At 38.1% G+C, this 16,240-nt stretch overlaps 1 protein-coding gene across 3 annotated transcripts in view; it reads right to left on the bottom strand.

The window, feature by feature from the left end:
* The window catches only part of OSBPL8 (oxysterol binding protein like 8), an 86,112-nt gene that overhangs the window by 47,519 nt on the left and 22,353 nt on the right, over positions 1–16,240 (bottom strand). Inside the window, exons 2-4 of one of the 3 annotated variants that reach the window (XM_051795904.1) lie at positions 8,258–8,363; positions 2,782–2,818; positions 359–496 (exon numbers count right to left, since the gene is read on the bottom strand). In XM_051795904.1, coding sequence (XP_051651864.1) covers positions 359–496; positions 2,782–2,818; positions 8,258–8,299 — 217 coding nt within the window. In that variant the 5' untranslated portion in view covers positions 8,300–8,363. Of the gene's footprint in view, positions 1–358; positions 497–2,781; positions 2,819–8,257; positions 8,364–16,240 lie in introns of those variants that run through there. The other 2 variants (XM_051795905.1, XM_051795906.1) reach the window with 2 other exon arrangements.

Genomic DNA, 16,240 nt, shown 5'->3' with positions numbered 1-16,240 from the left:
GATCTTTGCACAAAGATTCCAGGCTTAGGTGGTACATCATAACACTTCTGCATAAAGACACAACTTAAGTACTGAGAAAAGAATGTTACCATTGGTTACACACAAATATGATTTCCCATTATATGGCCTGTTGTCCCATCATAGCATGCTTTAATAAATTAGTGCACTACATAATGAATTTTTTCCTGTTTCAGATTAACACTTAAGGATACAAATAATTACATACAACATTTCAATATGCTTTCTTTCTTACCTCTTTATTGTAAAAAGCAGTGGTTTTGAACCAATTTTTGGAACAGATAACTAATATCAGAATTTAAGTTCTTGAAAACCTCTGTAAAAAACAGCTTTGTCTTACCATGGCTATGGGAAGTTCCTGGGCTCAGACACGGCTGGAGTAACTCTTTGGTAGGAGTAAAATAGGCTTCTTTCCCCTGTTGTTGGTTCATTTTTCCTGGAGTTACAAGCTGTGATTCATCGCTGTTTGTTACCACTGCTGAAATACAAAATGATGCTCAGTCAATGATGTTACGTGCTTGTGCATAGATTTCTATTAAGAACTTCACTGCTATTTATGAAACTGGTATTCAACTGCTGTCTTGCAAAACATTTCATTCTAGAAAATGAGGTTTTCAAGCTAGAAATTTGCTTTGGAGAGGATGGCTAAAAGAAGCCAGTAAGACTGGTCTAAGACATGAGACAAAAACAAAACTAGGAGGAGGTGAAAAGGCTGCTACTGAATACAGATATAGCATTTAGCTGTAACTTCTGAAATACTTCTTTCTTTGCCACTTTTGTGATAGCCACAATTCAGTCAACCCAGGAAACAGCTTTGCGGTGAAATCTTGGCAAACTAATCAAAACCTGTAAGTCTCAAAACCCACACTCAGTTTCTGACTAATCTTCAAAGCCCTTACACTTCCCAATGAATTTACGTGAGAACAACCGAAATAGGACTTCTATGGGTTTTTTAAAATGTCCCTGGGAAAGGCCTCATCTAGTGAAATTATAAGGGGGGGAAAAACACATCCTATGAAGAAAGCTAAGAGAGTTGGGGTTGATCAGCCTGGAGAAGAGAAGGCCCTGGAGAGACCTTACTGCAGCCTTTCACTATATGAAGGGAGTTTATAAGAAAGACTTTTTACCATAGTCTGTAATGACAAGACAAGGACAATGGTTTTAAACTCAAAGAGGGCAGGTTTAGATTAGATATTAGGAAAAAATTCTTTACTGTGAGGGTGGTGGGGCACTGGAACCACCTTCTCTGGTTGCCCAGAGAAGTAGTGGATGCTTCATCTCTGGAAGTGTTCAAGGCTGGGTTGGATGGGGCTCAGAGCAACCTGAGCTAGTAGAATATGTTCCTCCTTACACCAACGGGGTGGGTCTAGATGATCTTTAAGGTTCCTTCTATTCTATTAATCTAATTCTTCTTAGGTTTCACATGCCATTTCTGCCACTTGAAAAAAAGATTTGATATGCATATGCTCAATGTGTCTGAGAAGACATACAATGGCATTGCCAACCATTCCTTCCACTCAAAGGCCTCAAAGTGGTAATTTGTTTTTAGACTTTCACTCAGGCTTCAGAGCAGCCACCCAAGAGAAAGACCACCTCTCTTCCTACCTTCCTTCAACTGAGTGAGTTTAAACTCATATCATCTATCTTCTTGAAGACAAGCAGAGGATAATTTTAGAGAAGAAACATTAATTAATAAATGCCAAAGCCTCCTCATGACTCTTTAGAGGGCACATTTCAATACCAACAGAACTGTTATAGTTGAGAATACATATTTTGTTCATTTTCATCATACTGCCCATCAGATTACTAATACACAGTTTTTCAGTACAATTCATGCATTGAAGAAATACAAATCAGGGTATTTACAGCCAATTTATTTCAGGTAAGACTATGAAAGAAAAAATCTTAAGTGTCAGATTCCCAGTTCTGTTTCTATAAGGAGCATATGAAAGTGCCTATACCCCTGAAAATAGTACAATGACATCAGATATAGGAAAAGGTTTATTATGATTCAATTCAACATTGTTTTCTTAATGTCTATAATAAGCCACAGCAGCTAAGACCACAGCTTCTTCGCAGATTTCTTATCAAAAAGAAACAATTTGTACCTGCACCTCTCCATCCCCCACGCATGCAAACTCTCAATCCTAGGCAAAATTATTCTGCCAATCATACTATCATCCTAATGCCCATGAACCAACAGCACCAACAAGTCCTTGGCTGAATGCAAGCATATAAATACCCAAGTCTGAAGTTTTCCCTATCACTTCACCAGATCCATTTCTGGAGTATTACAGTATATACGCCTGGTCAGTTCTGAATATGTAAAATTGTTGAAATTAAGTAACCATATAGCACTATAAACAGACAAGCTCAAAAATAAAAACGCTTCTGAACCATTATTTCCATATCTTTACTATCTATACTACAATAGCATTTGAAGGTTTCATCTCAAACACATAAAAATAGCTTCTTCTCTTCCAGATAGGTAATATAAGAAATATATTTTTGGCGGCCATGACTGAGAGAGGTGAAGAATAAACTTTTCCCTCTTAAAAAAAAAAAAAAAGTTAAGGTAGGGAAACAGTCAGATGAGTGGCATGCCAGGCAAAATACTTTTCCAACAGCAAATTTTCATCATACTTCAAATTGTCAATTATGATACAGAAGAAAACCTAGTATTTAGCCCAGCAGCCCATATGCAAAATATATGCTATTATGAACATATATGCAAACATACTGTAGAAGAGAGGAGTTACTTACTTGATGGTCCATGAGAATCTCTGTTCTCACCATGTTGCTGTGTACACATACAATTGAAGAACGAAGAACAGCAAACATAAAAATCCAGGTCAGGAAGAAGCAAGTGCACAAAAGCAGCAGCAGCGGGAAAGAAGACAATTAAAACAGTGTTAGTTCATAACTAAAATACAACATGCACCTCAATGCCAAAGGCAAGACCTCAAGAGACTTAGCAGACCTTAGTTCAGAAAAGGTGAAGCAACAAAACTGACAAATATGCTTATAGAAAAGCATTATTAGAAGCTATCATTAGTAAACAGCAATTACCTCAACTGCTTATTCTGAGTGGAACTTTTCCACTAGCAATTTAGTGCTAATATGACTTGATGCACAATGTTTTCAAAAGACTGAAGCTCTGAAGAAAGTTGAAATAACACAAAATTTGTTTCCAAAACCATTCCACTTTCAGACAAGAGTTTTGGAAAGAAAAAACCTTTAACACCATCAAAAACATGCAAGCACCCACTAATGCTTGATCCAAACCTAACTGCTTTTGCACACAAACACAAATTAGAAGCCACAGATTCAGCTCATCTACGAACACAGGTAATATTTTAAATGGCTTAGGATGCAAGACAAGCAGTGCAGTTTTAAATTTAAGAGGACATTTTACATCATCATCATGACGGCTAGGCTTCGCGAATGAAGATTTGGGAAGGACATCAAAGTACTTCCAAAGAATCATGTAAAAAAAATTATTTGTGGTCCACTGAATGCATCAAATATAGGCACTAGTGGAGGGTAACTACATAGTAATAGCCTGTACTCCTTTCTGATATCTGATCTGAAATCTTTTTTAAATCATTGCTAACCAAGACCAAAATCAAGGCTAAGATCCCACTGTGCTCAGCTGTGTACAGATGTAAGGCAAGTTCCACCTACGTGTTAAAGGATTTACTACATTTGAAGTCTGTGAAAAGGAGAAAACAAGTATACTGATCAGCATGAACATTTCCTCCTTAAAAATAAATCCAAACATGATGTATCTTCTATATCCCCAAGAAAAAAAAACTTATATTCCATAAAGAAGAGAAATTCTTGCCCTGCTTTATAGAGGATCCAATCTTGCCTCTCTTTATCAGGACTAAACAGCAGGAAACAAAAAAGAGAAAAATCATAATCAAAATCTTTGCAAGTAAGTATCTTCGCTTGCACTCTTGATCTCAAAACAGATTTTTTAATATATTTCTTTTTGTTAACCCTCACATTTGCCTCTGGGTGTTAAACTGACAGTGCAATGTGCAAATGTAAAGTATTGCAGTGAGAATGTAGCAACTGCAGTACACATCATTAGAAATGTGAGGCAACCCCTCTTTCATAATTCTGTAGTTTCCGTAACAAGATTTGATTAAACAATGAAGGCTGAAATAAAATATAAGCAAACGTGGTAAATAACCTTCAATTCCTGTCAGAGACTAAATTTACATCAGAGTGAAATGCTGCTAAGGGAACCCATGAACTTACCAGGTTTCGGTACTAGTACATGAAAAGTATTCAAGAATTCAGCGGCTTTCAAGGCAAAGTGTTTCTTTTAACGTACAGATAATATAACTGCAGATTAGGAAACAATTTATGTTTGGACTGGAACTGTACTACCCTACGCTGATTTTAGATTCAAGAGAATAGTGACTGACAAGAGAGCAAGAAGCCTGCAGTAACTGTACAGAGATCCAGCAACTGACTGAAGGACAGAAAAGAACACTGCTATTCAGCACTGGTCTGCTTTATTTCACACTAAAAGCTGGAAAGCAAGAGCACAGATCTGGAAAAATACATTGTAAATGGACATATAGGATCAGAAGTGTCAGAGACTGAGACAGCATGTTCACTCGCAGTGAGTACTTACATGTTGAAGAAATAAGAGTGAAAAAGCACCGCAGCAGATTCGGTCTCACTGCCTGCCTCTCAAGCAGCCCTGGCCAAGATACAATATGACACCACAGAGCAGGGTAACCTGTCACCGGAGACGATGGTGCAGGGGCTTTTCATGTAAATATTTTAGCATTGCATGGTTAATCCTATGAACTGGTACAAACAGCTCCTACACCAGAGGGTGAAACACAAGCCTGTCTAACTCTGTCCTTGATCTTCTCCAACAGACATCCTGTTTACACACCAAACTACCTCCGTTGCTGGTCAACCTCCTCTCTTCATTAGATGTATTTGGGCCTGTGTATTTACCTAAAATACGCAGAATATATATTTCTAAACACTGATGCAAGATGTTAAGGTACTGAAATGAGATGATTTTGGGCAAAAAGACCTCTTCATTTTCTAGTGGCCTACTGCACCTCTGTCATCTGCAATTCATATATCTGCAGATTTGGGATCCAAACCACTAAAGGAACAAAACATGACAGTTCTACTACTTCAATGTTTGCTCTGAAAAGAATGTTCTCAGGACATTCCTGCCCATCACCTCCCACAACTCTTATTCTAAATATGCAAAATTAAGAGAAACATATGCATATTTCCAGAGACACAGCCTACTCTTACTTTCACATTATATAATTGATGACTTTGATTATTACAGATTACAGAACAAGTCCTTTGACAAGGCAGGTTCTCAACACTACATGTTTAATTTAGCTTCTACTGAAGCACAATTCCCTTGAAATGTCACTACCAAAACAGACAAAACGTAGTCCTCCTCACAGAAAAGTTTTTGAGTAAGATTTAGGAATAAAACCAGCAATATAAAGCATCCCAGGAGACAGCAGCCATAATTCTGGTTTTATACAAAGGCAGCTCACGTGCTTCAGAAAAGCACTATTTTTAGACATTCATTTCTCAGAAATAAAACTAATAACAACTGCTACTAAACTTTAAGTTACATCTGCCAAGTTGTCCTGAAAAACAAAATCCTTTTCCTGTTGAATATTAGGGGAAAAGAAAAAGCATATGTCATACTAACATGTCTGAATCTCATACTACAAAAGATAAGTTTTTAAAATAGATTTACTAGTTGTACAATCAAAACCTACAGCTACATTTTTAATAGAGTTGAAATGCACATTCTAAAGCCAAGTTAGAGTTTTCAACCCTGCTGAAGACGGACTTTTCCTGAAGGCAGTTGCTGAATATGTGTAAATCATTAAGATTATTCCAGTTACATTTAAATTCAGGACCACTAACCCAACCTGCAAGTCTGATCAGTAGAGAGGACTTCTATTCTATACTTCAAGGAAAAAAGGTACTTCTATGTCTACTGATGTATTTAAATAGCAAGGACTGACTGTACAAGCTATATCACAGGCAATTTATTTATTAAATATATGTTTTGGTAAAATATAGAGGCAACTAAAAATTAGTAAAAAAATAATTTTGAAAAAGAATAGTTTTTACCAAACATTTTCATGTAATGTTCTGAATTCTGAGCCAGTGAGGGTTGTTTAAATTAAACTACTATTTTATAGAAAGATAGGCAAAAACTGTTCTCAAACAAGAACTCAAACCAAAGGTTCTAGTATTTTGCATTGTTTTAATGGTGTCAGACTACAAAAATAGTTTGCTGAGTTGTCACAGCCGTGTTCGGATTTATTGCAGTGTGTATAAACCTAATTGTTAGAAAATATAAGAATTTAATATAAGACTTTTCTCCCTATATTGATTCTGAAAAGATCACAGTATTAATTTCTGTAATCTCCTCCTCCGTTTTTTGTTTGTTTGGTTGGTTGGTTTGGTTGTGGTTTTTTTTTTTTAACACACAAGCCAAAAAAAAACAAATTAGAGAGCTGACACCTCTAAAAAAGGGCTTTTTCAGGTACCTCCTAGAAACATCCTAAAGAACTTAAAATGGTGGGAAAAAAATGTTGATCAGTATTCATCGTGCATGTTCCACCTCATGTATTTAATGAAGTTTCATCAGACACATGGAACTTAAAAAATCCTCAAAACCAAACCAACCTATTGCAGCTAAAAGTCTGGAATACAGAAAACTTTTAAACATGATTTCAAAAAAATTAAAATTCTGGGAAGAGTCAGGATTTGCATTGATTCAAGGTCTTCAAAATTACTGGGTCGATCTCTCTTAAAATGTGTATGGGGGTTTTAATATTTAATTTTCACTTTTTTTACTATGATGTACACCAGATCAAGAATGTTAGACTACCAGATAAGCTTTCAAAAACGTTTTTAACACCTGCATGCAAAACAAAAAACTTGACATTGTAACTGCAGTTAAGACAGACATTTACCCCACTAGTTGATATTTTGGTAAGAAATGCTTAGAGTAGCCTATAACAGTATACCATCAGTTAAAAAAAATTATTCTGAGATTACACTTTAGGTGCCTAAGCACATAGGACAAAAGGTAATCTATTGTTACACTTATGATTCTCCTGAAGGAGACTTGGTAAGACATACAGAGACTCATTTCAAGATACCTTTTAAATACCATGCTATTCTGGATGCACGCCACAAAAAGAAGATTAGCACATTTTATGTGTTTTGTAAACTGGCACTTTTTTATTTTAGGAAACAAGGAGCAGAGCAACTGAACTAACAGGATTTTTTTTAAAAAAAGTCAACAGTCGATACTCATAGTACGTTGCATCTGGGATATAGATGTGTTGTCCGTGCAACAAAACAATGAATTTGTTTATTACAGGAAAAAGTCAAGGATTTTCTTAATGCACTGCAAAATAGTTTTTCTACAAATTCATCACTTCAGTTAAAAAAAGTAATAAAACACTTGAACAAATTAATAGCTCTGTGTAGTAGCTGACTGTCACAAATAAAGTTTGTCACTAATGAAGTGTTAAACTTGACCTTCACCACAGTTACAGAAAATATATCTTATTTTTGCCTTTGGGAGGCAGTGCTTTCTATCATGAAGCAACTCTGGAAACTGAAAAACATTTCCTGCTTCACCTATTAGAGTGCTTCTACATAACACAGCTTGTGAAAAACCAAATTCTTAAATAATTTGATTACAATGATGATGAAGTGTGATACAACTCACTAGCCTTTCTTGGTTTTAAACTGTGCTTAGAAAGAGTTTCGCTACATCAGAAATTTTGTTATCAGTACAGATTATCAACTCTTAACCTTAGAGTGCTCTGATAACATATAATTATCACTCCTCCTGCCTTTTCTGCTCCTCATTCCACCAAGAAATACATTATTTTTACTATTGTCCATAGTCACTAACTAGCAAAATGCCAGTTAGACAGAGGAATACTTTTTTTCTTTGGGACTCTAAGATAAAATCCAAAAAAGTAAATCAAATCCAAAATCCAAATGTTTTTTGACATTCAGCCTTCTTGCCATGAGAATCTAGGAAATGGTACATGATACTACACGATATTTGAAATACATTCACCAGAAAAGTATCAATTCAAACCAAAACTGAACAGATTCAAGCCATTTTACCCTCTCTCTGCAAAAGTATCTTCACATTCATCTCATTACACAAAGGCACGTTTAAGTTACTCACTGAATTTCTATCAAATTCCCCATCAACTGGAGTCGTCTCCATGCTGAAAGGGCCTGTTGTCTGTCTCTCTATCAGTTAGAGTTCTTCCATCCTGCTGCTCGAGATTCTAGAGAAGAAAAATACAGTAATTCAATTCCAATCTGTTAAGAGAGCTACACTTTATCTCCCATAAGTTTTAAGAGTGTAAATAGTCCTAAATGCAAACTCAGCATTTTACAATTGCTTGCAAAACATGGACATTTACCCAGAAAAATCAACTTTTTAGGAATGGATAGAATAGTTTCAAATAAAATGACCAATACAAAAGCTACTCACACAGGCAAGCATTAACTATTACAAATAAGGAAAAGTTATGCAAAAAACCCAGAAACCCACAGGTTTCTTGCTGTATTTCCCCTTGTTCCAGAGTTCCCAGCAGCCACAGCACTCCCACCCCACAGGCACACAAGCTGTTTGCGTACAGAAAAAGCTATTCCAGAGCAGTCACAGTTGAGGGCTTCCCAACACAACTCTAAAACCAGCTGTGTATTGCTTTGTGGAACCGAGACACAGAAATTAAATAATTTGTGCCTGCCAGCACCCTCTGTGGCAGAGCAGGCACTCAGCTGGAGGTCACCACACACAGACAGAAAGCAATGCCTCATTCTTTAAGTGTTTCCTATTTCATTTTTTTGCAAGAGAATGAAACCTACAATGAATCATAGTATTCACAGCACATCTGAAGTCACAAGTGAGACAAGAAAATGCTTTGGAATCAAGCAAAACTCGGTAGAAAAAACATGCTTTAACCACTTATTCATTTAGTGGGTTTCAGGGGAGAAGCAGATCAAACTGGGATGCCTACTGAGATGTCCAACTACAGTCACTGCTCTGCTAGTCTCTACAAGGCCTCCATCAGCAAGATACAAGCAGATGAGAAAGCTGTACACTGAACTGTGTGAAACAGGACAGTCAGTATTCCGCAGGAAGAAAACCCTGTGGTTCCACTCTCAGCAAAGCCATGCTCTCTCCACCCTTACCACCAGTCAGAGAAAGTGTTTCATCAGAGAATTACCCCAAGGACACGTTTTTCCCTTTCATTTTGTCTTGGGTGGGGTGAGGGGGCAGGAAGCACTAAATTACAAACTAGATTGCTAAATCAACACTTGTGCAAGAGCAGGGGTAGCATGGAGATGGTGGGTTTTTTTTTTAAGATAGGATGTTATCATATCGTGCTTAATGTATATATCAAGCTACAGCAAGCTTTAGTAGAAACAGTTTAAATGAGGACAGAAGGGTGAGGTGGGAGGAAGTATCCCCACTAGGGAACCTGAGGAACATCCTGCATGCAGGAGAATGGGAGAAAGTCAAACGGATGACCAGAATACACAAGGTCTTGTGTTTCAAGGCCTGCCTAAGAAATAGACACTCATGAAAACAAATATCACTATAAAGAATGAACATTTATTCAACTACTTGTAATGTTTTTATTATCCTGTTTGTTTTGTATTATGTAAAGCACATTAGAATTAGAATTTTTCCTCAGGAAAAACATACAGTATTAACACACTATAGCAATTTACCATATATCACTAAAACACAAGAGGAAGCATTAAAAAAAAGTTTAACAAAATGACTGAGTGCTAACAAAATTGCAAAGTTAATAGTTCCCTATGACTTAGTCCAAAGAACTGATGAGGATATTACTCAAGCCCCTGAGTAATTAACTGAGGTGGCATGTAACTGGAAAGCGTAACTGGTAAGTGTATGGCTACATGTTCTCTACATAAATTAGAAACAGCAGACATCTGAAAGGAGATTACTACAAGTGATTAATTTGTATTAATAAAAGGAAAGATAGCATTACCACAGAAGGAGGAATTCGCCCCAGAAGGTCTGTTTCCCGGAGCAGCAGGCACTGCGACGCATACCTTCCACGTCCCAGCGCAAGGATGCAGAACTGGGTAATGACTTGATGTCTGTTCCTTGTCATCTCTCCCCCACATGCCCATTTTAGGTTCTCTTATTAGCAGGAAATTCAGCAACACCAGACTGCATGCATATTCAATTTACGGAAACACTAAACTCTTTTAAACAGGATGAAAAATGAGTTGCATAACAAACAGATGTATGCACTGATATTTAAAGCAGTTTGCCAGCTTTTTTTAGTTATGCAAACTTGCAACCACACTCAAGTTATCTGAATAAACAGATCTTTCCTGACACAGGAACATTTACCCTAAAAAACTTTTAACCCATCTCTATATTTAACATTTTTCAACTCTTAATTTTTATTGTCAATGCTCCTGGTGTATTCTGCTCCTCCATTTGTTCACATGACCACAGCCACTACATCCCCTCCTTATCTCAGTCTCACGAGCAGTATCATCAGACAGGTACCATACTGTCTAATCCCTAGCATTCATGGTCACTTGTGGTGCCCAAGACGCTCATAATCCAGCAGGGTCCCAAAAGCTGCAGTGAAGTTTTCTGGGATAGGGAAGGAGAAAATTCGGCCTGCTCATGTTTGACCAGTAAAGCAGGTGCAGAAATGGTTAAGGACTACCTTCCCTGACATTGCTTAGCTTATGAGTAGACAGCCAGCTTGGCTTATTTTTTTTGGCAAAATGAAAGCTAAAAGTGAACAACATTGCTTCTGAAATATGCCAAAATAAATATCAAGGAAGGAAAAGGGCTCAATCAGCAAAAGGAGAACATATTTATTTTGAAAATTACAGAATGCTTCTAACCATCTGAGCCCCGAGGCTTTGAAACAACGTTCTAATCAATGTAGGGAAGGAGAATTTATTTGTAAATGCAGCCAGGTTACTATGAGGGGTGCTTCCACAAGTGAACAAGCTCTTTTTTACTTCGGCTAACCCAACCATTAGATTTGAAGATACAACCGATGTACAATTGTTTGGTTTTTTTGGTTTGTTTTTGGTTTTTTTTAGCTTTTGGGGGACATTTATCACATGCCTTTGCTGCTCTCTCCACATTCCCAAGTGTTTGCAGTTTGGTTGGTTTGAGGTTTTAATTAACAAATGTTCCTTCACAATCAGAATTCTTAAAAGCTTAAGTGTTCAGGAAGACACACACACAAGCTGAAATTATTTGAAAATAACTATATGATGGCATCCAGCTAGTCATCCATTTTTCTTTTATAGACAATGGATACAATCCAGCTCTTACAAAGGTATCACTTATTTTAACGCAGCTGTACCTATCAGACAAATCATGCCACAAAAGAAGCTATTTCTCTCCAACTGTGAAGAAGGTTGAACAGGTCAGAAACATACCTTTAATGCATACCTTTAAGCATACCTTTAATCCCTCTTATCACATGATCCATAACCTGTTCTGTTAACATCTGTATTCCATCTTAACTTATTTTGATGATGATACCAAAGTGTGTGGTGCAGCTGACACACTGGAGGGGAAGGATGCCATCCAGAGGGACCTTGACACACTTGAGAGTGGGTCTGTGAGAACCTTAGGAAGTTCAACAATGCCAAGTACAAGGTCCTGCACCTGAGTTGAGGCAATCCCAAGCACAAATACATGCTGGGTGGAGAATGGGTTGAGAACAGTCCTGAGAAAAACAAATTTGGGATACTGGTGGATGAAAAACTGGACATGACCCAGCAATGCACACTTGCAGCCCAGAAAGCCAACCACATCCTGGGCAGCATCAAAAGAAGCATGGCCAGCAGGTGACTCTGTCAGGTCACTCATCAGGAGGTCTACTTTGCTCTCACAAGACCCCAACTGGAATACTGCATCCACCTCTGGGGTTTCCAAGATATTAAGGATGTGGACCTGCTGGAGCAAGTCCAGAAGAAGGCCAAGAAGAAGATCAGAAGGGCTGGAGCACCTCTCCTATGAGGACAGGCTAGGAGAGTTGGTGCTGTTCAGCCAAGAGAAGAGAAGGCTCCAGGAAGACCTCACAGCACCTTCCAGTACCTAAACAGGGCTACAAGGGAGCTGGAGAGGGATTTTTTACAAGGGCATGTAGTGATAGGACAAAAGGGAATGACTTTAAACTGAAGCAGGGTAGGTTTAGATTTGATATTAGTAAGAAATTCTTTACTATGAGGGTGGTGAAACACTGGAACAGGTTGCCCAGAGAAGTTGTGTATGCCCCATTCCTGGAAGTATTCAAGGCCAGGTTGGACGGGGCTTTGAGCAATCTGGTCTGGTGGGAGGTATCCCTGCTTATGGCAAGGGGGTTGGAGCTACATGGTCTTTAAGGTTCCTTCCAACCCAAACCATTCTATGCTTCTATTATTTTAACAGATTGCTTTGGCCATTTGTAGTTTTTGTAACTATTGGGGTTTCAGTTAGTTCCACCTTGAAAATAGGAAAATCCTCCTTGGGTCTCCCACATAAGGAAAGGAAAGCATGCATCAATGAAAGCTACTACTCTGCATGGACAGGATCTTTTTTAACTATCTACACACATGGATGCTTAAATGTCCTGTGGGAAGAGGTAAGAAGACAACTCCCACCAATTTAAAAAAAAATATCAGAAGCCATTAAATGTATGTCTCAGTACTATAACGTTACATGATATTTTCTAAGATACAGTTACACAGATAACAGAGCAAAAGCAGCACAAGTTGGGTGCCTTGGCCATGAGAGAAGACTGTGGCAGCAAGCCTTTGTTCAGTCTTTTAGAGATCAGTGAAGTGGATTTGGCAGTACTCTGCATTGACTTACAAATTCCCTAAGTTAACCAGATTACATGAACTTTTACTGTGGGGAATGTTTGTTTAACCAAACAAAGGCATTAGTAGGAAATACAACCCCCTTTTTCTGCCAGTATAAAAAAAGCTCCTCACCAAACATGATACTTGTTCCAGGCACATTAGAGAATTTAGTCCTGACACTGTGGCAGTAATATCCTATTGGAAGTACTTTTCTAACATTAAATCATAATTCAAACCACAAAAAGACTCTTCTTCCCCTTCTCCCACAGCTTAGCTTCAGTTCAAACACTTCACTAAATCTGGAGAGTTTTATCAAGAGTCTTTGCCTGATCTCATGGCTGAAAGGGGTTTTGCTTTCTCCCTAAGTACTATCACCTACGGTCATTAGATATGGCATTTGCACTGCAATACTGTTTTGTGATCTGTTATAGTATTTGTGATCTTGCACTCCAGCATCACATCTCACGGGCAAGGTACAGCCTCACCTGTGGTCTGCCACCGGGCAACACCAAGTGCATGGTGAAATGGCTACTGCATGCCTTTCCAAAGGGGAAGTGTTCTCCAGGGCTCTGACCTCCAAACTGACCTAAGTTCTGCTGGATGCCTGACTTCTTTACTTAAAGCCTAAAATAAGTAAAAGCACTTAAATTGCCTGAGATGTGTATCAGATAAGAATATACTGCAATTTTTTTTAAGATGACACAGGCATAATAATACACTGATTTCAAAGATCAACATGGCAACAAGGACAGGCAAGGCATGCTAGGAAAACAGAAAATTAGTTGTTCACATTGATGTCAAGAAGGATAAAAATGCACCCAGGTCCTTGGTTTGGTCACCCTCATAGTCAAAAAATGTTTCCTGATGTTGGGACAAAACCTCCTGTGTTTCTGTTTGTGCCCATTGCCTCTTGTCCCAACACTGGGCACCACTGGAAAGAACCTGGCTCTGTCACCTTTATACCCTCCCTTCAGCTATTTATACACATTGATGAGATCCCCCTGAGCCTTCTCTTCCCCAGACTAAACAGTCCCAGTTCTTTCAGCCTTTTCTCATAAAAGAGATGATCCAGGCCTTTGATCATCTTCATGGCCCTTCATTGGACTCTCTTCAATATGTCCATGTCTCTCTTGTACTGGGTTGCCCTGAACTGGAGCCAACACTCCAGATGTGGACTCACCAGTGCTAAGTAGAGAGGAAGGATCACTATTCTTGACCTGCTGGAAATGCTTTGTCTAATGCATCCAAGAACACCATTCCCCTTCTTTGTGGCAAGGACATGTTGATGACTCGTGTTCAACCACTCATCAGGATAACCAGGTGAACCCTAGGTAAGCAGTTCTGAGGTGTGGTTATCAGTTCTGTAAGGTCCATAAGGAAGTTTAAGCTAACACTCTTAAGAAAGGTATCTAAGTGATGAAACAAACAAATAAAAAGGAACAAGTTTAATAGAAATTAAGAGCTAGCAGGTATAGGATCAGTTTTAAGAGATTAAAGGAATCTACTTTCTAAATCTAACTAGGGTGATCAAACCGAGGCTCTCAATCTAAGTGTAACCCATGCTGTCATTGAATCCAGTGGACCAGAGGAACTGCAGCCTCCTAGTTGTAGTGTAAGGCCACAGATCATCCATCCCTCTTAGCTAACAAGTCCACACACCAAGCACACTTCATTAACAAGCTACAGATCAGGCCAATTTCTTGCACATGATACAGTGCTACTGAATGCCAAGTACTCTGTGTTTGTTGTGATTAGTTCCGAGGAAGCAGGAACTGAAGCTCAGTTACTGGTAAACATGGAGGAGGGGCAACAGGGTAAAACGATTCAGCAAAATATCTGGTAAACAAAGAAATCACGATTTTTCCTCAGCTCTCAAGCTAAGCATCTTACACTATTAAGAGCTTGGAAGAACTAGGAAGATGTTGCATTGTGCAATTCTAGAAGAGAAATTCGAGAGTTGAGTAAATCTCTAGGTTCCTTCTACTGTTAAGTCAGTCCAAACAGAAGAGCTTGACAAAAATCAGTAATTATATAGGAGAAGTCATAGATGACAAACGACAGTTACATTAACTCTGAACTGGAATGTTTGAATGCTCAAAAGTCTGCTACGAGTATAAGCACAGCAGAACTCAACAACTGCCTCAAGTCCCCCAGGTATACTGTGATCACTTAATGCTATCAGCCACCAAATCTACCTTGTACATAACACTTCCTTCCACCCCACGTTTCATCACCTGCCTCTTCATTTCCCAAACAGTCCACATGCAATGAACACTATTTCCTCTGTTTCTGTAGTGTTGTTTTCAGAAGGGGAAAAAAATATCAAATACCAAAACACCAAAAAACAGGAAAGTTGAAGCTTAAGAAAAGGACTTGAAAACATCTCTAGAAATAAGTTAGCTGAGGTATCTGGACTGTGCTTCCACTTGCCATCTTTTGAAAGAGTTAGATGGCAATGAACACCAAGGAAAGTGTAGCAAAGTTCTGAATATCCACTGCAACTTTAATAATTACTACCTTAGAGACAAACTTTAATAGATTACTACCAGACACAAACTTGTTCTGATAAAACTAGAGTACAGAAGAGATGGTAAGAATAACCATCAGGTAATAAAATCCATCATCCTCTCTAAAAGCTAAAGCCCAAAGGTTCAGGAGTCCTTTGGCCATTGAAATACACTTCAAAGCTCTCCAACCTGTCCCACTCTTCAAGATATATATTCTGCAAGACTGTTCCCATAATTCAAATGAGTTGTTAGTCTTAATAGTAAAAATGTCTATTTCTTCACTTATAGGTGTCTAGTTACTTGAAGCATTACACAGTTTGCCTCCACAAGACATTTTTACCTAGGGCTCAATCTAACTTTTGAGTATAAGAATAAGAGAGGCAATAAATCATTGGTTTTGTTCACTTAAGCTAGAATCAGAGAGATCCTAGGAAGCTTCATAAAATATCCAGAAGATTGTTTTTTTTTTGCTTCATTGTGAATTAGGCAAAGAAGATTTAATCTAACCTTACAACACCAAATCTAGCATTTTATTTTTACATACCTTTTTTTTCACATTATTTTACTGCAGTACCAACCAGTAAAATAACTATGTGGATGCTATACAGAACCTTAAACAAGGTTAAATTGGCCAATGACAGTTTTGGTTTTGAAGAAAAAAGGATGCACTCAAAGTAATGGTTAGACACATTGCAAACCATATTCGTTAGGCACATTCCAAACCATATTCCTTTCAGAACTCTGGCCTGCAACTTAAGGGTACATTTGCTATTTGGGCCTTGCATTTT

The sequence above is a fragment of the Manacus candei genome, unplaced genomic scaffold (genome assembly GCF_025592945.1).
Source record: "Manacus candei isolate 608988 ecotype Guabito, Panama unplaced genomic scaffold, ASM2559294v1 h1tg000043l, whole genome shotgun sequence".
Classification (NCBI taxonomy): Eukaryota; Metazoa; Chordata; class Aves; order Passeriformes; family Pipridae; genus Manacus; species Manacus candei.
Note: the sequence above shows the minus strand (reverse complement) of the source record. Positions and strands in the feature narration are given on the sequence as shown.